At 35.4% G+C, this 22963-nt stretch overlaps 1 protein-coding gene across 5 annotated transcripts in view; it reads right to left on the reverse strand.

The window, feature by feature from the left end:
• Rbp6 (RNA-binding protein 6) overlaps positions 1–22963 on the reverse strand; it is a 271526-nt gene that overhangs the window by 16032 nt on the left and 232531 nt on the right. For 4 of the 5 annotated variants that reach the window (XM_074249673.1, XM_074249672.1, XM_074249669.1 and 1 more), the window contains exons 8-9: positions 4981–5063; positions 4414–4498 (exon numbers count right to left, since the gene is read on the reverse strand). In XM_074249673.1, the coding sequence (XP_074105774.1) occupies positions 4414–4498; positions 4981–5063 (168 nt within the window). The remainder of the gene's footprint in view (positions 1–4413; positions 4499–4980; positions 5064–22963) is intronic. The other variant, XM_074249671.1, reaches the window with a different exon arrangement.

The following is a 22963-nucleotide window of genomic DNA, read 5'->3' on the forward strand; positions in this document are numbered from 1 at the left end:
TTATTTAGTATTATTTAACAGTAAACCTTCCTAGACTCTATGATTAGTTTTAGCGATTACATATTTGTTAATTCGTAGTTAGTTTTTAAATCTAGGCTTTAACTAATACAGCTTAGTTTGACTAGTTAGATAATCGCCATATTTATTTTTACGGGGTTTTTTTTTTCTATTTTTTTGAAAATTTTTTTAATTGATCAGATATTTCGTAAGATACTTTAAAAATTTTAAATTAAGGCCCAAGGGTTAGAGATATCGAAAAAATAACAAAAACTTTTGATATGAAATTAAATTTCCTACAAAAAAGCTTTCTTACAATTTTTCCGTATCTCTTATATTTGATCCATAAATCGCAATTATATTAAAAAAAGATCTATAGATCCGATCAATGAAAATTTTTCCAATTTAGAATAAATATGGCTAATTATATACAGACTACAGACACTTATATCGACGATTTACATTTAATTAACAATATATTAATTAACCAACTTAATAAAAACACTTATTATCACAACTAATAATACACTACAGACTCGCTATCTCTAATCTTAATTATCATTAGATATAAATATAGTATAAATATTTAGTCAAAATTTTTTTTCTCACAGATGGCAATAATAGCTGTCATATCTAACTATAATTAACACTCATTAATAACCATGTAAGTATAAATATTAAATATTTATGTATTATATAAGTATAAGTAATTAAGTTTTAATTAAATTCGTACCTAAAAATCACTACTGGGCTGGTATGACGTCAAATCTGACGTGAAGCGTCATTTTACGAATTATTATCATTGTTTATTAATTAAATAAATAATTATTCTTGTCAATACTTTTATCATTGATTACACTTTATTTTTTAATTTTATTTACTTATTTATTTAAAACAGCAATTATAAAAAATTTAGGTTACATTAATGAATTAATTAATTATTTTTTTTTGACATTTGGTACCACATCCCAAGCACTAGTAAAAAAAAATTACCAGAAAAAAAATTAATACTAATAATTATTAATTCTGATAATTTTTTTTTCTAACCAACCTGATAAATTACTTTGTCTACTTACGAGTGTTGCGCCCTCGGGCTTAGATACTTTGTTTAGACTTTAAGTTATTCTAAAACACACGTCTTACGCTATTAATTAACAATAGATAGTAATAATAATAATAATAATAATAATAATAATAATAATAATAATAATAATAATAATAATAGGTTCAGCAATAAGTAGCCTAGTAATATGTGTACGAATAGATGTTTTTAATGATAAATAGTAGTAATAGTAATAGTAATAGTAATAGTGGTAGTAGTAGTAGTAGTAGTAGTAGTAGTAGTAGTAGTAGTAGTAGTAGAAGTAGAAGTGGTGGAGAAAAATACAGGTTATAATTAGCGTATACCGCTACAAGGTATCATTAAATACGTTTTTATAACTATTATCGTCGTTTAAACATTCTTTATAATTGTTATTTTATTACAGCCTATGCTCGTTCTCAGTGGAAGATTCGTTGCATTTGGTATTTTGATTTTCTACACCTCAATTTTTTTTAGGTGAGGGAAAATAAATAAATATAAAGGGAGTAGAAAAATTTTGGGCGGATAGATTTTGATTTTCAATTCATTTTACAATGATGCTTGTAGAAAAATTTTCAGAGTTCTAAAAGTTGTCATATAGGAATCATATATGCCATATACGAAGTATATATTGTGCCATATATGGATTGTATATGAATGATATAAATTTATTATTAAGAAAATTGTCTAAGACATAAATAATAATAAAAATGGTACTCACCTAAAATTGAGGCGTACATAAAAAAAGGTATTTAATTTATTGACTAATCTACTTCCACAAAGAACGACCTATGACAAATGTACTAATCTAACGGCATATTATAACGGCTTTTATATAATTATTATTATTATTCAAATACTAAACCGCTAATATAACATATTAATCAATAATAGTAATAATAATAATGATAATAATAAAGTAGGTGAACATAGAGTTCACTAAATATAACTGAATATAATAAATAACTTTTATAAACTAACTAATCGAATAACTTCCTATTAGGAACCTAAATTAGTTGTTTATACTTTTAATTAATAAATAAACAATATATTATTTATTATTCATTAAAACTATGACATATTTCGCCTAGATTATACTTGATATGTTTTATCTATTAACGAAAAATAAAAAAAAAAAAAACAATAATAATAGTAACAAAATAAATTACAGTGAAAAAAACTTCTAATTTGGCTTTAGGTACTCATAAAATATATCCAATATCAATATAATTATATCAAAGTCTATTGTAGGTAAAAAACAATATATCTTTTTTTTTTTTTTTTTTATCTTATATGATATATATCAATTTATATATGTGTATATTTTTTTTATATATATAAATTTTTTTATATTTAATAAATACTTTGTAAATATTTGCCGTTTTAAAAAAAATTACTTAGGTACGTACAGGTAAAAGCATATGTTGAACATTTATCATATACACATATATATTTGTGATTTTATTTTATTTTATTAAATATTTTATGTATTTTATATATTAAATACTTTATCTTAAATAATTTGTTATTATTGTTATTTATTATTTTGATTAATAACTTTTTGGTATTTAAGTTATGAAATTTCATGTTATCCGTAAAAACGCAACAGTTTGTTAATTCAGCCACTCCGTTATCGAATCTGCTCACGTAATTTTGCGATTAATTTTTAATTAAAGAAGATTTTATAATTTATGATTTTCTTAATAATTAATTATAATTTTAGGGAAAAAAATATGTAAAAAAATTTATAAGATTATATGATCTGGTCACATGACCTGGCCACATGATCAGATCATATGACCTGATATCACTTAATCTGGTCATATATAGTCATTTCAGGGAATGTCAGACATTATTTTCCTTAGAACATCTTGTTGAACATGATCATTTGTTGTTGCCCGAGTTATTAGTGGCCGCGAATTCTAGTCAAAGGGGGAGGTGGTAGGGTTGATAAGGGGTGGAGAGTAATAAATGGGAAGAGAAATAGAGCGAGAAGCAATTGGTGCAATACCCGGACATACTTCGCCAGCTGAAGGCATTAAGTTCCATAGAATTTTAATTGAAGTGCTTTTAGCGGTAATTGTGATAGACGCCGAAACTTAATTATTCGATATAGCCGGTGGGCTTACGGCGAAACTGAATTAGGTACTTCGCAGCTGGCATAGTTATTATCCTTCTTTCCTTCGACTACATACGAAAATCTATAGAGTATCCGAATGCAGAGAATGCACTGTTCCATCGGTCGTTTTCCACCTACACATCGTTACCGATTCACGTCGCGGTTCGATAATAAATCCAGGTGTCCTCCGACGCTCTAAGAGCCCCTTTTAAATTTATATTCATTGGAATTGGATCTTCGGAACGCCGGTATTCAACAACTCTAAACTGTAATTTTCTTTACAGCTCCAGGTATTCTTGTCTTTTTTTAAACGCTTTGTTTATTGTCTAGAACTATAAGCTACAGCTACTGTCTACGTTCGTCTAATTGTCCCTAATTATTCTCCTACCAGTCTTTTTGTTGCTGAACTGACTCGTCATTTTTAAGATTCTAATACTATTGACGATTTTCCGAGGCCGCGATCGGTAGACTACTTCTAGCTGTCAACTAATTATTTTCTATGTTTTCTAAGTCACACTACGATCACAGTGTATTGTTGAACATTGCGTTTTTCGTAGTGAAAATCCTGCTAAGACAACTTAATCTTTCAAAATCAAATTCTATCTATTTTTTATTTTTTTTTGGCACAAACTTCAAATTTTAGCTAAACGGTAAGAGATATGATAAAATTGATAAAGATTTTCCTAAAATCTCTCCAGGACTTTCACCACAATTTTTGTTAACCTCCCCAAATCTGGAATGTTTCCGTAAAAGTCAGTTAAATTCCGCCATTTTTCTTACTGAGGTCTAGACAACGGCAAAATGGTGGGTCATAGTCCAATAGTGGGTATCGGATGATAAACCGCGGTTCCCATATCCAGCCCTTGAACTCCCAAAAGATCACTCATCGAGTAGGTTAAAGTAGCGGCTCGTGAGGCAGCAGCAGCAGCCGCAGCAGCTGGGTGGGGTCGATAGGCCGCCGCAGCGGCTGCCAGGGCCCGTTTTACATCATAAACAGTCGCAGCAGTGGGGTTAGCAGCCGCAGCGGCTGCAGCTGCTGCGTATTGATAACTAGCGGCAGTTCCCGGTGTAGCAGCACTAGCAACAATTGGCGCGAGCAGATGATGTGGAGTGGCTTGTGCCGCTGCAGCGTGAGCATGAACTGCAGCTGCAGATGGCAGGGGATACGGCGCATAACGATAAGTGGTTGGGGGAGTCGCGACCATCACCAACTCACCGTACGCACCTCGGCCGGCCGCTCGCGTCTTCGCCAAATTTGCCGGGAGCATCACTTCTTTTGGCTGTGCTTTCTTGCATTCCACCTGGAAAAATATAATTGGACCAATTAAAGAACAATTTTCACTTTTTTGTTGCATTAAAAATAAAAGAAAATGTAATGAGGTCATATGACCAGATCATGTGGCCAAAACATGATTTGACATGGATTGACATCCAGTCAATACATAAAAAATTCTTGTCTATTGATAAAACAATAAAAAAATGGCTCCCTTTTGGTCAAGATTCGATATTCTGCATCAACAAACTTCCTTGAGGCTATGGACCAGTCAAACAACTATCGACTCTAGTCCGTCATAATTGTTACCAGCTACTGGTTTATCGTAAACTCTCTGGAGTACTCCTGGATTGGTTGTATGACAAATACAAATAACCACTGCAAGCATGCCTCGATTATAAGCTAAATTATTTCCGTCTTGGCTTCAACAGCAAACACCTATTTTCGCCAACAAAATCTCATTTTCGGGCACAAACTATCGCTTTATGTTCTTAGCAGAATTACACTCACCATTTTGTTGTTGATCTCGTGGAAGTGAATCTCACATACTTTGTCGACTACGTCCTCGCTTTGAAATGTGACGAAGCCAAAACCTAAAAGCAGAATTAAATAAAAATTTAATTTATTAATAATATTATAAAGATTGATTAACTGAATATTAATTTTTAAAAATAGAAAAATTTATTTTTAATAATCCAGGTCACTAAAAAACTCGCAATTAATTCGTCAGATTTATAACTCCCCGATTTCCGTCGTTAAAATCCAGAAGGTAAATTATTTAGCAGCTCAGCTCAAAGACAATGACGAACATTTGTCGCCGGAACATTGATCCAATTAATTCCGGATTACGTAATCCTTTTATTCAACGTCGATATAATGCCGCGTAGTCTCGGAAACAAAAGATTTTTAATTGTTTCAATTATTTAGACACTATTCTTGTTTTCTTCTTCGTTATTTTGAACTTTTCTCGTCAATCGTTTTCTCGGTTTTCCTGCTTTCGAACCAGTGAGTTATAAACTTACCCCATTTAAGTTATTTATATTTCCACATGCTACGGATACCACGGTTATTTACTATTTTTATTGTTAATTTATTCCCACAAAATTACTATTAAAATATGCGGAGATTTTTATTTTTAATAAATCTTGGGTTAAAAATTCAATTAAAGTTTGTAACATCCAGACCAGAATTTAAATATATTCTCAGCTCGATTCCTGGCTATTATTTTCAAGAGTTAATTTAAAGAAATCGAGTGGAAAATTTACATTAGGAATAATTAATCGCCGAGAGAAGGTATTGGATTCTTACAAAATGGTCAGACATGATTAAATTTTAGTGCTCGTCCTTTTTTCGTATAAAATTTTCCAGATTGCACCCAGAAAATTAAAAAAGGACCAGAAATTAGTAAAAAAAAAAAAAAAAAAAAAAAAAAATTTTATCAAAGTAGTTAGGTCACCAAATTTGTCGTAGCGCAGTGTGAAAATCGTTAATTAAGTGCCCGGAAATGTAGGGTTCGAGTCCCGGGCAAAGTATTTTTTTTTTATTAAGCGCCGAGAAATCTCAGTGTGAATTAATTTTTAAAGCAAGCAGTGAGTTTAGCTTAATTTGCATTTTTACCAGGAATTAAAACAATAAAGTCGTCGGAGCCAAGGTAGTCTAAAAATAATAAACGATTTAAAATAAAAACAAATAGTTGTTGAACACGGGATTATTTCTGTAAAAAAAAGGTAATAGAATTTTTTAACCGGTCCGGGAAATAAATAAAATTTTTTTAAATTAGGATAAAAAAAAGGGAAAAGATAAAACCGAGGTTGTGTAAGTTTTTTTTCTTATTGAAATGAGAACATCTGGCAGACGTTTGTGAGGGTTGAGTCAGCATTTTTTTCTGTCAGCACGAGAATCCAGGGGTTACTTGTTAAAGGATCTGGATAAGTAAAACGAAAGAAAAAGGACCAGCTTATATTCTATTCTCTAAAGATCTAATGTGTTAGAGAAAGGGAGGATATTTTTAGCAAACAAAAAACCTCATACCTAACTCGCCTTTTTCCCGAGAAAATATATTTCCTTATGAAAATTCCAAATTTAAGCTCTATTTTTATCATATTTTTTATTTCGTTACAATTTATGGGCATCCCTTAAGGCTGCCGTCGGCGTTACTGAAATTTCACGTAACACCTCCCTACTTGTACTGTGACATTCTCTTCCGCTTTAAATAATAAGCGTAAGATATATGTGCCATTACATAATAATACAATTTGAGGCTTTTTAATTTTTTGACATTCCCAAGTGAATTATTGCGCGAATTTTCTTTAAAAGCCATTTTATTATTTTGCTCGCGAAGTTACAGCCGAACAGTGGGAGATATCAAAAAAATGACAAGAATACTTTCGATAGAAAATTTAATCTTCTATAAAAAATGATTCTTATGATTTTTCCGTATTTTTAATATTTAATCAGAAATAACAGTTTAATTAAAACATTTAATAACAAACCCGAAACCACTGGCTTTTAAATCGGATCTAAAAGTCTCAATCGGTAATTATACTCGAGCATTAACTGTAAAAAAGGTAACGGCGATATTTAAAGAGGAATTATCTCACTGGCAGGCGGTGGGAGTGGGAGATTTTCCGTATTATCAGCCCGGAATGTACTGCTGAGAGTGCTACCGTCAACGCTGACTCAGTTTTCCTGGTAATCCGGAGCAATTCTACGGGCCCGAAACCGGAACTGGAAATATCGCGATCGCCCGATTACTGCATTAACGACCGTCCCATTTCTCGAGTCTATATATACAATATACATCCGTCGCAGCATATAACATAACGAAGCCCTTTGTTGCTTAACAAGTCTCTAAGAAATAGTTCAATCAAGGATGAACGAAAAGATTCGCGGGTTTTTCCACCGGTAATCTAGATAATAATTTATTATCCCAACGCTCGAGAAACAAGTGGTGGGGGGAATATTTTCCAGCGTCCTCGAGGGTGAATTTATCGGCGGAGCACTTGGCCGCAGACGCACTTACGGTAACAAATGTACCACTGTAAATTAAAAGTTGAAATAAAACACTTTGCTTGCTCGAACAAATAACTATTCAAATAGGGTGCATGGGCTCTGTCATCCACAAGTTTTATGCCCCCACCTGTCTAAATTACGGACATTTCTCTATTCTCCATTAGAATTTACAGTTTTTTAGTTTTTGGTACTTTAGAGCGATGGCTTTCAACAACGCCCGAGGGCTGCATTACACTCCACATCGAAATGCATCAAAGTACAAAGAGCGAATGGATTTTCAGGTTAAGTTTAAGCTGTTTACTGTTTTTTGCATAGAAATACATCATTTGTCAAGTATTTCACTGTGATACTGCCATATCCCAGGAACAATAACGCGACGGTCCATTAAAGGTAGTAAAATAAATTTATTGCACCTCTAAAGTGGCTAGAAATTTCGTGAATCTTTTTTGGATGTGCGATAAGATGCTATAAAGTCCTTTTGTTGAGGTATTGGCGCCCATTGGTCCTTAAAAAGGCTAAAATATCGCTTTAGGTAGATTAGATATCCATCGAATTAAAGGGCACTAAAATTGTTTTTTTTGGAGAATTAAAATGCATGGCTACCTTACAAGATCAAGAAATCTTGATAAAAATAATAATCGGATGCATTTTATCCGGAAATAGCTACTTAGAAGGAGCAAAAATGTCACTATCAGTTGGTTAGATATTCAAAGTATCTTTCTCCGTTTGCTAGCAAGAGCTTACGTAGCCAAAGAGCTTTGCAAGGCTCGTATCATGTTACTATCGTCGATAGGAGCCAGAAGAGCCGGAAAATGGTGATTGGAGAGCAGAGTAGCCGTCGTAGGAGTTAAGTTTTAAGTCGGCTCGTAAAGCTGCCCGCTGGTAATGGTTATTACTGGTCAGTCGACCGTACGACAGGAAGTTAGTGGCCAATAAAGGCTCGACCGCGTTACAACCGCTCGTAGACTCCAGTTACCTGTTCCAGCGTACGGTATTATACTTGGACTCTGCACGCGTAGGATAGTTTCTGCATAATCAATTGATGTAGACCGGTGATGCAGGGCTTCATAAGTAATCCAGTGTTTTAGTAGCCATTGTACCGTCATCTGTCGCAGGACTGGCTATAACCGAAAACAATCTACTTGAGTGCTCCACTGAAAATGCTGATACATTATTGATTCCCAAATCTACGAGCAGTCCAATAAAATATGCTTGGCGGCATCAACTTGTTGATTTACTACGCCAATGGACACTGTTGCGGTTTAACCTCCTGTTTATACATCGCTATCGCTCTTTAATAACCGTGTCCTTCCAACTGGCATCCTGTTCTAAGCGAAACTTCAGCTCAGCTCGGTTATAATCATAACAACCATAACAACCCGGTAGTTTATAACGATCTGGGTTGCTGGCGCCCAACCAGGCATATGCCCAGCTTGAATAGTGCTCCTCAGAGACTCCTTCGACGTCTTGGAGAAATCAACCGGGTTTATATTTTCACGTCCAACCACCTGGAAATTATCTCCTGGATTATTCACGGGATATTTATCCAGGTAAATAAATAATCCCTGGCTGGAGGATCCAATCGGGAGATTGCCCTTGGATTGATGCACCAACGGCACCTTGCCGTTGGTGGGTGGTTAGCTGATAAAAAAAGCCCAGTAATTAACAGAATCCAAATTGATCAGTATTTGCATGCACCCTGATACTTAGCTGCACTCTGCTTTACCCTCCTGTCTGGTACCGAGGGTCGCATTTGTCACCCTGGGGATTCCCATCCAGTCTAATTAGTCACTCGTTCGCTCAACAGCCAAGTCCAAGGTAATTAATTGATCACCACCATTATCGAAGCTCCAGGGAGTGACAAGGTCACGGAAAGAGTCTCAATTTTTTTTTATAAATTATCATTTATTATTTTAATTTAAGTTCACGTTTCACGCCAGTCTAATGCCGGATGACAAGGTGATGTATTAAGGCAATTGTTGGTACATACGGAACACCCTGACTGACAAATACGATACATGTAGCAGCACTTTCGGGGAGTAGAAGGGATTCCAGAGAAATGGGCTTCACACGATATGGATCGAGCTTCATCCCCTAAATGAGCCTCGGACTCTGCCCTTAAATTATGGCTAGCTCCAAACCCTCGTCCAATCTTCAATTATGTCTTATAGCAACCTTCAAAAATAACAGCCTCTTCCTTATCTGCTGGCTTAAAACTAAATCAATACAAACTAGCCAAATGATAACGTTTGGAGATTCTTTTTTTATTTATTTCCAGGCTATCGATCAATTTGCGCTAACACCTTACAGGCAATTAGACCCAGGGAAACTCATTTTTAGATTCAGATGTTCTTTAACTCATATGAAAAAGTTAAATAGTAAAATAAAATTAATTTTTAAACTGTCTTATCATAATTCCGCTAAATTACAACAATCTCCACCCAAACGTCATCCGGGCTGACTGTAGCTTTCAAAAACGAAAATCATAACTCGTGTTTCCTCAGCACAAACACCAAAAGCCCTCGGAGCACTTAATGAGTTTGCGGAGAAGCAACTAGCGACATCGAAATTCACAGACTAAGACGTTCATGACGTTCCAAGATTATTATTGTTTGCTGCGCAAGCTCATTTTTAGTAATATCTGTCATCTGGATTCGAGCAATAACATTTCCGCAGCGCTGGGACATATCAACGTCACTTGATTCCATTGAAGATATCACGCTCAACTCAATTTCAATATTTCATGTATAAAAGCTCGATCATAGGATTTTGATTTTTCATCATCAAATCGGCTTTAATTCCCCAGACGGTTCTCCCCCTCCCTCCCCATTCCGTAACTTTTCTTTCTGCATCGAGTTCTGCCTCGCTGCGAGTAGAGATATATAAGTCGTTCCGAGAAAAGTTGAGGAACAAAAACGGGGAACACCAAAGATGTCTTCATAGCAAATAATACCGAGAAAGTTGACTATCCGTCAGAGGTTTTTTATTTTTTTTATAATCCTGAAATTGAGCTGGAAAAAAGGTCGCAACAAAGTGTCTGAACTATCTAACAGAAACTTTTATTATGAAACAATAAAATATGTGTATTCGACGCGAACGATCGGATGTACTTTGATTTAGCGTTAAACTTTAAGATAACGGTTAAGAATTCTCTGGTAGGTACGTTTTCTATTGGATTTTCTCTATTCATATATATATATATATATATATATATATATATATATATATATACATATATATTTATATATTTATATGGATATTGCATTTTCCGCAATTACATTAAGAAAAAGTTAAAAGTTTGTTCTCTCCAATATAATACATTAGAATTTTATTTTCCGTGAGACGGTTTTAAGAAAATCTCACCCCACTCTGTTTTAAACTTAAGATTCAATGCTACGATTATTGACTTCCACAGCGATAAAACCAACTACCATTATCTACACTCACTGCATTCGTATAAATTATAAATAATTCCACCTAAAATCAATATTTATCCTGGGATAATTTTACCATCTTCTCGACAAGATGTAATTTATAATTTACACTATTGTTAAATTTATAAATTAATTATTTTTTTCAATAAAATGCCTTGAAAAATTTTTTTAATTTGTTATTTTTTTTTTTAATCCAATAAATAATATTGATAAATGAATTTATGATTAAAATGGGGAAAGTATAAATACAACTCAGTAAAATAATAAAGAGATAAGAAGGAGTATGATAGACAAAGTAGACGTTTAAGTGGATTTAAATAATTTCGGTAGGAAATAGATCTCGAGCATGAGAGAGATTAAATATATTAGAGTTGCGGTTTCATCTTGAAATTCTCATCTATTTCGATAAGACCTCGAGTGTAGAGGTGAAGGTGAGGGTGAGGGTGAGGGTGAGGGTGAAGTACAAAATGTTTCTTCTTGAGAGGGGAGAAGAGGAAATTCTGTGGAGACGGTGGGCTTTAGAACTACGTCAATTAGATGTTGCGAGTGAGCTTACAGAGTATAACTGTATAAGAGTACAGTGTATATGTGTGTTGGGGTGTGGGGGTGTATGAGAAATTGTTCCGGTGATATTCATCATTCTCGATTGTCAAAAGGTATATTGCCATGTCGAGTTTCGGTATCTTAGAATCCCAATCTTAACGTCTGAAACGTAAATTCCCTTGGGCGAAACCCGATGGGGAAGAAGGAGAGGAAAAGGCAGTAGGACACGCCAGTAGTGACGACTTATACTGGCATTGGGTCGAAGACGACGACAGCTCGTAAGCTGACATTTAATCGTCGACATTTCACCGGGAGGAAAATTACTACCGAAACCATATCGTCACTCCTTTAACTCCTGGCATTTACGCTTGTCGACGCCGATTTTTTCCTCAAAAAGTCTTTTTGTTTAAGAAAATTTAGAAAAATTATTTTTATTTAGATTTTTTAGGAAGCCAAAATTAAAATTTGAATTTATGGATTAAATATTAAACTTACATTTTTTTGATATCTCCAATCCTTAAGCCAATTTTTGATAAAAAAAAGTCCCAACCATCACTTAAACAAAATTCAACCATTATTACCATAAAAATCTCGATTAAAGCTTCTAAATCTGTTATTTCCCCCTCCACCGTAAACATTGCGTGTAATCTCGACCTAATTTCAGCGAACGGAAAGGAACAAAACGAAAAAAAAGGATCGATCTGAACGAGACAGTGCTTGTGATTTGAATGATTGAAGCTCGAAATGCACAATGCGCTACTCGAATCTCGATCGGTGGATCTCCAGGCTTCGGTGGACAATTAAGCTCGGATTACACCAGATAGATCGGTTTATGCGCCTGAAGGCCTAAATTGATACACATAGCTGAGATTACTCCGTTCGTTGTGCGCCCTTGTTTAGCTCTCGCTATTCCCGCTACAATTACATCCGCGGAAGATGCCTTTTATTTCAATTATTCCCTCATTAAATCATCGAGGCTTCCAATCACGTCATTTAGATCATCGAGACTCAATCTGGCGCCTAACCACTGCTTGCTCTAAGTGTGGTGATAATTTAACGACGCTCTAAGAAACTTTCCAGGAAAAATCACTCGCCAGATGTCGCTTTTCGAAACCGGGTATTATGACGAATAATTCAAAAGTTTCCGGCTAGAAAAATATACCCGAGTTCTCTTGAGTTGTAGGCAGTTGAGATTATTAAACCAAGTTCCAAAGTAGGTAAGTAGCATTAACCAAGTTTACAAAAAAATATATAAAATTTCATGGAAAGAATAGCTCATCTTAGTTTATATTTTTTTTTTTAAATAAATAAAAGAGATAGTGCTTTTTAAATCTTCTTTTTTATATGCACTTCAATCGTATTTTACGAGTTTATTATTTATTTATTTATTTATTGAATTGTGAAAAAAAATTTTTTTAGTAGATTTTAAATGAATCTTTTGAAAAATTTTTATATTTTACGAACTTTTGATGTCAGAGTTTTAAACTTCAATTACTCCGAGACGTTCGAATCTAAGAAGCTTTTAAAAATATTAAAAAATGTTCGGAATAAAAAATAAAATGATAATTGACTGGATAAAAATTCTTAATCTGCTACAAAAGTTAATTAAACCGACGTACCGAAGGATAAATAAATAAATGAGTGATTTTTCTCATTAACTGAAGCCACACTTGCCAGCAAATTAACAGTTGCGCGGATTGCGTCGTCGATAGTGCTTGCAACCCCCCAGTGTCGATACCAATCGCCGTCCCAGTGATTGTTCCATTGCCCTTTCCTGCCCCCTCAGCACCAGAACGAAGCTACAAGCCATAACCTACAACCGCTACCCTTCGCCCTGGCTCTGTTGATGGAACTCGCTCCACTCTCCCGATAATTAGCGATAGTCGTTCATCACGATGACATGTCAGCTGATTACGCACCTGTCCCCAAGCCCCCGAGCGTGATAAATAAAAATAAAACCGAGAGCAAAATATATGATTGAATTCATTCGATTTTCAGACTTAATTAAATTATTTTAAATATTTTTTGTGGAATACTCTGGCTGCAAGCTCGGCTTAAAGTTACCCTCATTCCTGCTGAACGTTCAATTTAACGTTCCAAGAGCAGAGGGATTTAACGTCATGCTTCCCTCGCCGCAATGTTGTTTACCGTGTGAAGAGGGTGTGTGTTTGTCTACCTGCGAGAGGAGATAAATTTTTGGAAGTTCGCGTTAACGCGACCTCCGAGCAATGTCACTAACTTGACCACCGACCACGTCACGTTGTTATTTAGCTGATTAATTAACTTGCTTTTTGAATTAATGATGTTTTCACGGAACTTCAAGCCGATTTTTGGTTGTACATTCAAGTATAATTTAACTTTAAGATTAAATTAAACACTTTTTTTCTTAAAATCATACTTTTTTAAATTAACTCCAGTTAAAGTTAAAATTTTAATAATACAGAAAAATGAAAAGAATCTTTTTTTGTAGAGGACCAAATTTTTATTCGAAGTTATTCTTATGATTTTTTCGATAACTATCACTGTTAAGCCAGAAAATCAATTCCAAAGTCATTAGACATTCTCGCTATAATTACCGAATTGTAAAGTTATCTTTGTAAAGTATTAAAATAGACAAATATTGATAGCAAACAATGAATCATTAAAGAAATCGTAACAGTGCATAAATTTGGATATGATAAAACCGAAAGTACCACAATGAATAGGTTTTGGTAAGTTGTCCATGGGTGGATTTAACCCCTCACCTTCGAACAATGAATAGGCATTAATTAAGGACAATAGAACGTGTTGACCATTGAAATATCGGATGTAGTTGTTACAATAATAGCAAGGATGCTCCTGAGAAATAAGTGGTCGGGAGATGTGTGTTGAGGGTTGTAGAGCGGTCGGAAACCCGACCATAGAGAGCTTTGGTTAGCGTGTGACGATGTTGTCCATCGATCACCTGACACTCCTCTTCTGAGAGTACAGAACACAGAACATAGACCGTAGCACTGAGGTAATAGAGGGGTTGTTTTCATTACAGCCCAACGAATGCGCAGTGAGCTCCTACAGTAATTTCACCGCTTAGTTACCTCTGCCGGTACTGCAGGGACTCAGAGATCCTCTTTTTATTAACTCTTTCAGTGGAGTTGTAAGTTGTGAGTCGTGTGGCTCCTGTTGAGGTAAATTCAACGGGTACAAGCAATAACGACCGATACCGACACGCGAATGATGCTGAATTAATTGCTGACTCAGCCCAAGGCGGTCACGCTCAATTATCTCCGCATCGTGCTACCATGTAATTGCAATCCTACATTCTATTATATGTTACGGGCTGCTATTTACTTCCACTTGTGTCACTTGCTGGATTATTGTTCTAGTGTCTGACTTTATAGTTTCCTTTATTTGTTATTGTAATAAATAATTGATTAAGACTTAATAATTGAAATAAATCCTTTATTTTTTCAATTTATTAAGATTTATATCAAATAAATCGTAAATAATCAAAGCCACAATGAAATTTATAAATAAATTCAGTGAATTAATATTAAATTTTGGTGTTAACGAGTTTCAGAGAAACTTGTGTGTCGGTTAGCCATCTCATCCTGAGGTTCTGACGTCGTCTTATCTCGTAACGTCGTCATCCGATCAAATAGTTAAGAGGATGGCAATAAACGAGGTTTACGAGAACTACGACAGACGGAAGACAGAAGTTAGATGAGAAGAGAGAAGGCAGAAAGACATACGCAGTTAGAGTTAAAACGTTGAGGGATATGCGGTAATTAAATCAGTTATACTCGAGGGTGTTCCCCCGTTAAATTAACTTGACAAATGTTTTACGAATACCGTCAACTGTTGGCGTTTCTCTGTTTGCCGAGAAGAACATAAAACTAGTTAGGTTATATCATCTCTTCCAATGTCTAAATCTAAGGCTAATCAAATTTATAAAGTTTGCGGTATTTTAAGTGCCACTAATTAATTATTAAGGAGATTTCATTCGACTTGGATTCACCAAGACTTAATATAATCGAATACCACCTGATAATGCGCATCCTTACGCTCCATGCGATTAAGGATGAGTTATAATATATATATATATATATATATATATATATATATATATATATATATATATATATATATATATATACATAATATGTAATCTAGTGTCGGAGCTTCCGAGTTTCTCGGCTGTCAGGACCGAGGTGAACACACTTATGAGATCATGACGCGACACTATTACTTCAGATAAGACGGAAACTACGAGCGACGCCACAAGATTATCCAATTTAAATTTAACGGGTATACTACCGGTACCCAACTTACTGGAAGGGAATTGACTTTACCTCCCTTGTTTTTACTTTTTTCGGTCTTTAGGATTTATTATTATGTTAATATTACAAATATTACAAATATTAAGCTTAATTTTTTTTCTTTTTCTTAAATATCGGCAAAATATTTAACTCAGAATTCCGTAAATAAACTTTCAAAATCGTTAATTAATTTTTCGTACAAAGATCTGGCGAGCTGTGATTAAAATAATAAAAATTAAGTGGGAATAGAAGTAAACAGATTAATTAACAAAGTTGTAACGAAAACGGGTCACTTAATTTAAAATAATTCTCGAGTTATAAATCATGAGTGTTGTTGTCGTGGGTGGCGCTGGAGGTTGAAAAGATTCAACCGTAATTTTGGTAGGAAAAACGTCGAAAGTAATTCGTAAAGGGAAATCCCCGAAGGATAAGTCCTGAGCATACGTCCCATCGGATTTAGCATCCCACCGTTAAACTCACTTTTATTTACACACGAGAGTCCGCAATCTAAGTTATTAAATTACAGGGCATAATGCCCGCGACTACACAATTAACTGTAGAGCAGACTCGCGGAATTTTCGTCGTCTCACTTGTTAGTCGCAGAGGTGAACCATGTTGGAAGGGACCGTCCGGGTGGCTGGAGCAGATCCACAGCTCCTGGTGCTCCGAGCTGCAAATACTAAACTTTTACCGTCGGGAATAGAAACACGGGAACGAGAGAGACCGAGATGGAAATAACTTGAACCATCCCAGCCCTGCTCCATTCTCATCCAGAGCTAACTCCTTTCAGATTATAATGCAGATGGCACCGGGAGTTTTAATTTGACTTTATACCCACCGAAACTTTCTGCTGGCAACCTTTAACACTCCCACCTATATTTTATTACCTATCTCCTATTTTCTATCTGCGCTGCTCCGTCTCTTTCTGCGTCATCGACGTTATTCAGAGCTTAAGCCGCCCTTACACAAACCTATTAAATTTAACTGTATCACTCAAACTATTTTTAACAAACCATTCGCGCTTAAGCTCGTCATAATAACCTCCTGCTTCAGAGTTATAAGTTTTTGATGCTTAAGAATTCTTAAAGAATTTTTTGTGGGGTAATAATCGATTTATTCGTATCTTTAATATTTAATTCAAAATTTACAATTTTAATTTCTTCATTTTACGGACCGTCCATAAAAAGTTTAAATAAATTGTAAATTGTGATCAATTACTTAAAAAATCCGACTCAATCTTAAAATTGCAAGGGAGTTGGGAGGGGGTTCTTCAATTCTTTCTCCAGAAACAAGATCTTAAATGAAAGCGAAGGAAAACGTAGTATCAACACGCAGCGTCATCCTTTCAGAAGTGGACAAAACGTGCCGTTGATGACATGGATAGCTGAAAGGGAGCGAGAAGTGAGATAGCATAAACGGTACTAAGGCTTTCAAAGCTGCCGGCGGTGAATATGGTAGTAAATAGCTGAGACGGCAAGCGCCCGGCCAATATCCATGTGAATAGGATTACAACACACTCTCACCGGCTATAATAATACCAACCCTTGTTCCCTCACCTGCCCGGGGAAAGAGATCAAAACACGACATTTTACCTTCAGTAGCAGCTTTATGCTTGTTCCACAACACCCCCCGGCGGCTATGACATTCCTCGGACTATTCTTATCACACTACACACTCCACACCCTTTCTTACCAGCAAAGAACTATAGCAATGTGTTGTCAGGAAACATTAAATCTCGGGAAAATGACAATCCCAATTCAGATTTACTTGCATTTTTACGAGGTTGTTACTCTGTTTACTGTTTAATGTTTACAAAATTTGTTATCGCCCATTATTTTGTTTTTCCAGCCAATAAACATTATCAAATTTTCATAAGCTCAAGGACTCATCATGGACTAGGTGCAAATGTTGGCTTTTTGTCCAAAAATATGCTTCTGATTTGAACGAAACACATCCGTATTGTTGTAATTCAAGTGTCGAGCAAGAATTTGATGATGATTAGTAGCTTTCTGGGCAATAAATTACACCCGTTAATTCATCCATCCAGAAATAGTTAAGCCCGGATAGAAGACAAAGCATCGCTGTTAGGTACCAGGAGGAGTAAGAGTGTAAAAGTTACGGCTTCTAGTATCAGATGAACCCCATCCCTGGCTCGTGAGCATTCGGAGCCTCAGAGGGTAATAATTACAACCACGGTGGAGCCATCCATCAGCGAAGTGGCAAAAGTCATTTCTACCCTCGAGGTATTGTCGTCGCGATAGCGTTGCTGTCGATCATTCTACCGGCTGGAATGAACCCGAGTGGTTGTTTTAAAATAAAACGAAATACTGAACCCCAAAAATCGATAAAGGGAAACTGATACCTGCCGGCTATCACAACCCGGTATCTAGTATCAGTATCCTTCGGTTATTATTTTTAGTTACCTTTTTCATATCAAACGTCAAGTGTCACCAGACGGATGGCTGAAACATCCCACATCCTCAAAAACGACTCTGATACTCTATCGTGTTTTCCTGGAAGGTTATCTCGTTGGAGGACAATCACCGGGGCATTTGGGTATGAGGCTAACTTAAGCTCCGCTCCTTCCGCATTCATTCGTTATCAAACTCGATTTGCTTCTGAGTAATAACTATGATAATAACCATCGACTAAATTGAATCTATCGCAGGTGATCAAGGAGCCAGAGGAATTCAGTCAAATTAGAGGTCTCGGTGTCAAACAGCCCAGGAGTGTCAGCTTCCGAACTATGACAAGGACTCTCGGCTGTGTCACCTCTGAGGTAGGATCAATTGGTCAAGTACTTGCGAATGCTTCGATTAATCGACGATGAGACTCTGATGCTGATCAAACTAATTCTCCTTTCTGTTTAAGGAAGGTATTTCAATTAGCAAAAGTTTAGCATGCGGTGACTCTTGTCTCATCTGGAAGTGATTTACCAAGTTTCCAAAATACGTCTCAGACTGTTAAATTGGATTAGATTGAAGGCGCAAGTAATTACCGATCTGTTGTATGTACAGGAAGCTTAACCTGTCACGAGGGTAATTATGCCAGTTCGAGTGTAAGACGAAGACACCAACAGTTCGCAGGGCGAAGGGGGGGGGGGTAACGGATGAGGACCTTGAGGTGGTGCTGCGTTAGGGTCGATGAGCATCCCATCTATCACCGTCACTTGCCGATTAAGACGCTGGCTCGTAAATTATCGGAATCCCATCTGATACGCCAGCATCATCATCACTATCGGCATCAGATCAGCATCATCGGTAGGTTGTCATCGATGTCTTCTTATCGGTTATCATCAATCTTCAATGTGGATGAATTAATATCCTCTCTCGGATGGTATCTCCAGTAAATCATGGCAGTTTAAAGTATCATTTATGCAGAAACCGAAGACTCACCCGATAATTCAGAGGATTTGGTATGTCCGGCAAATGAGGATAAGAGATGGAATCGATCCACCTGGAAATGATTATCAATCGGGTGGGCTGGATTTGCAACTAAATTTATGTCTGATAGCATAACTGGGAGCCGAGATTTGAGCCAGCCACTGGCCAGATCCCCGGAACCTCCAGCTTAGTCCCCAGGAGCACCCATTATTGCTGATATACCGAGAGATTAGGAGCACATGTTACTTGTATGTGCTACACTCGGTACTTGGCATCATACGAAAGTCTGTTACTACCGCAGCCAGTTAGCTCGCCCACCAACCGGGTTAATTTCCAAGTGGGTCCAACACTATATTTTCAGACAACAGGTGCGGGCTCTATTTACCGCCGGTTTAAAAATATAAATAACAAGAGGTTATTTATCTAAAGGAATTGTTTTCCAGAAACAACTTGTTTGAAAGGGGGGCTTGCAAATTAAGCCCAGTGATGTTGATAGAGGAACTTTTAAATGCAATAAATTTGGCGTTACCATGATTCTGGATAACAATAGAGGCTTCGCTCAAGATGTAATCATAAGGGCTGGGATTTAAATAGCGATGTTGATCATCCGCTCGATTGTTAAGAGAGTCTTACAAATGTCGAGCGCAAATGGTCCTGCAATTTCGTACGAGCCATCGCTTCCAGATGGAGCTAGTTGATACAGGTGCACTTTGCAGCTAGAAGATCTTCGGGCAAATTGTTCAAGTGTGAAGGCTAATGGTAAATATAAAATCGTTTGTTTCTGAGAAATTTGATGCTGACTTTGTCTTTACTGACATTGTTTTATTTTTAATGACACAAGACAAAAATAAATTAATTTATCTGTATAAAGAGCTTGTAAAAGGCTGGATCGAAGATCGGATCGAAAGAAATAACTGGACATTTGACCCTCGAGCCGCCCTTCAGTATAGACAACTCGAGTAGTTGGCTGAAGGCACTACGATTCGATTGATTATTCAATTATCGAAATCGATTCCAACTCAGATACGGCAATGCCAATAACCCTCCGGTAAATAGGGCTCCTACCCCCCAACGCTTGAAACAGCTCTCCCTCTCGCGCTTACGTGTCTCGATTACATTTCGAAATTTCCTATCCATTAACCCGACGTAAAAGGATAACGAGTGTTTTGCATTTTAACAAACTTTAATCGCCAAATTATTTATGGCATTACGTACCTTTCTAAAATTAATATTTCATTTATAGCTTATAATATTTCAGTCGTTTAATTAAATGCACTGAGTTCATGTTCTGTTAATAATTCAATATGTAATACGTCATTCATTATTTAATTCACTGAGCTTGCAATTATTTTCCCACTGAAATACAGGAATACTTCACCTCGATTTTATCCAACATTTGTCGGATTCGAATAGTATATATTTTTTTTTATTTAATCGATTTTTTAATTTTTATCATAATTTAGGTCAAACAAAAAAATTATTGGAAACCTTTTTTGTAGGAAATTTAATTCTCTATCGTAATTATTTTGACTATTTGTTTCATATCTTTCATATTTTCCCGAATATAACACGTTTAAAACCAAAAAATTTTCCTCTAAAAAATAAACTCATCCAAGCTTAAAAAAATACTCTGTCAGCGGAGAATGTTTTGGTTTTCCCGTAGTAAAACAATGTAAAATGAGAACTTATGTATAACACTGAATTCTGCCCCTCGGGTCGTTTATCCCCGAAAGGTAAACGAACGGACTATAACAGTTATCCTTTATCTTTTAGCGGCCCTTACACACAACAAACATATTAATTTAGTCCGGAGTCGAAATTGTGATTTTCCAATTTTTCGAATTTCCTTAAAGTCCCGATATCTCTTAAAAAAAATTTTTTTAGACTCATAAAACGCAACGTATCTTGTAGGAAATTTACCGAGGAACACTTTAGAGTGGTCAGTATTGCATTTAGAGCAATTATTTTAGGAGTTATGGCCACTTTTATGGTCCGGAGTCAAAATTGTAAATTTCCGATTTTTCAAATTTTCTTAAAGTCCCGATATCTCCTAAAAAAATTTTTTTTAGACTTATAAAACGCAAAGATTTTTATAGGAAATTTCCCGAGGAACAATTTAGAGTGGTCAAAATTGCGTTTCAAGCTATTATTTTTGGAGTTATGGCCACTGAAAGATCCGGAAATACACATTTTAATTTTTGACGATTTAAAATGGCCTATTTTGCCCCTAAAGTCATTATTTTAGGAGTTATGGCCACTTTTATGTTTTGGAGTAAAAAATTAGAATTTTTGATTTTTCGAATTTTCTTCAAGTCCCGATATCTTTTAAAAAAAAATTTTTTAGGCTTATAAAACACTCAGTTTCTTGTAGGAAATTTCCCGAGGAACACTTTAGAGTGGTCATAATTGTATTGAGAGCAATTATTTTAGGAGTTATGGCCACTTTTATGCTCCGGAGTCGAAATTGTGAATTTCCGATTTGTCGAATTTTCTTAAAGTCTCAATATCTCCTAAAAAAAAATTTTTTAAGCTTAAAACTAAATTAAATCCTCACTAATCAACGCCTTTTAATAATTCCAAATTTTTCCCAGTTATTTTGAATGTAGGCCGCGTAATTAATTTACAGGCCATCAATTAGCTCCCAAAATAATTCAGAGCGTCTGTCGAAGTGTCTGCATAGGGAATAAGACTGACAAGTTGTTGCGGCGAAGTAAATGCGGTGATGGCTCCCAGAGGGCTTTCCTATCTCGTCTTCGCTTCGGCATTCATGGAATATCTTAGTGGGAGTCTTTTTACAAGCCATTCCGTCTAAAACTATTGTCATTGTCATTGCAATAGTTTCGCTCTCGCGGGACGTCTCGGAATTACGATATAAATGCCGGCGAAGTGTTTCTTTATGTCACCGCGAAATATGCCTGAAAAATGGCTTTTATTCCAGGAAAAATTAATAAGTGTCAGGATTTAGGAAAGTAGGTTAGGAAATAACTTCTTTGTTTTATTTAAATTGAATTGTATTTCGTTCAATCCCATTTAGAAAAGCGCGGCTTATTCGGATTTGCAGGAAAGATTTTGTAAAAAGTGGTATGAAAAATAAATAGAATGGGAAAAAGAATAAAAAAAAGGTAATAGCCTCTACCCAGAGAGATTTTGTTGTAATCCGATAGGCCTAAGGGCCTAACTTTGGCACTTACTATGATTAAACTCGACAGATTGGCTTGTTTTCATCCCTCTTTTTTATCCGCTCTGATAATGAGCTTAAAATATTTTTTTTTCCTTATATTTCACGGAAATGTCAAATGTCAGGTGACCCAATTCGAACTTTTTAATGGTTAAGACTTTTATTTGGGGGATAGTTAATTTATTTTAATAATTGTTAGTTTTTTTGGAAGATATAAAAAAAAAAGACAAAAGTAACTTTGATAGGGAATTAAATTTTCTATAAAAAAGATTTCATACAATTTTCTTGTGTCTTCGGAATTTAATTAAAAAAATTACGATTTAATTGTAGCTGTTTTTGGCGTACGCAAAAAAAGTCTGAATTGGTGAAAAAAAAAAAAAAAAAAAAAAAAATGAACAATTGATTTTAAAAGTGATGAAATTCGATGACAGAAGAAATGGTAATGAGCGTTGAATAAAATGTAATTAAAATAATAGCCGGTGATAATTATAATGCAATAAAGTGTTGAAAAAACGGTAATGAATTCGTGAATAAATTAAATATTAAAAATGAAAATAAATTTGAAACTTTATACAATTATAAAGTAAAAATGGTTAAATAATTCTGAGGACTTTTCTCGGTGGGTGATATAACATGCCTTCCAGGAAA

This window comes from Cotesia typhae, unplaced genomic scaffold, assembly GCF_013202065.1.
Source record: "Cotesia typhae breed Kobodo isofemale line unplaced genomic scaffold, CoteBio_Ctyphae contig_50, whole genome shotgun sequence".
In the NCBI taxonomy this organism is placed as follows: domain Eukaryota; kingdom Metazoa; phylum Arthropoda; class Insecta; order Hymenoptera; family Braconidae; genus Cotesia; species Cotesia typhae.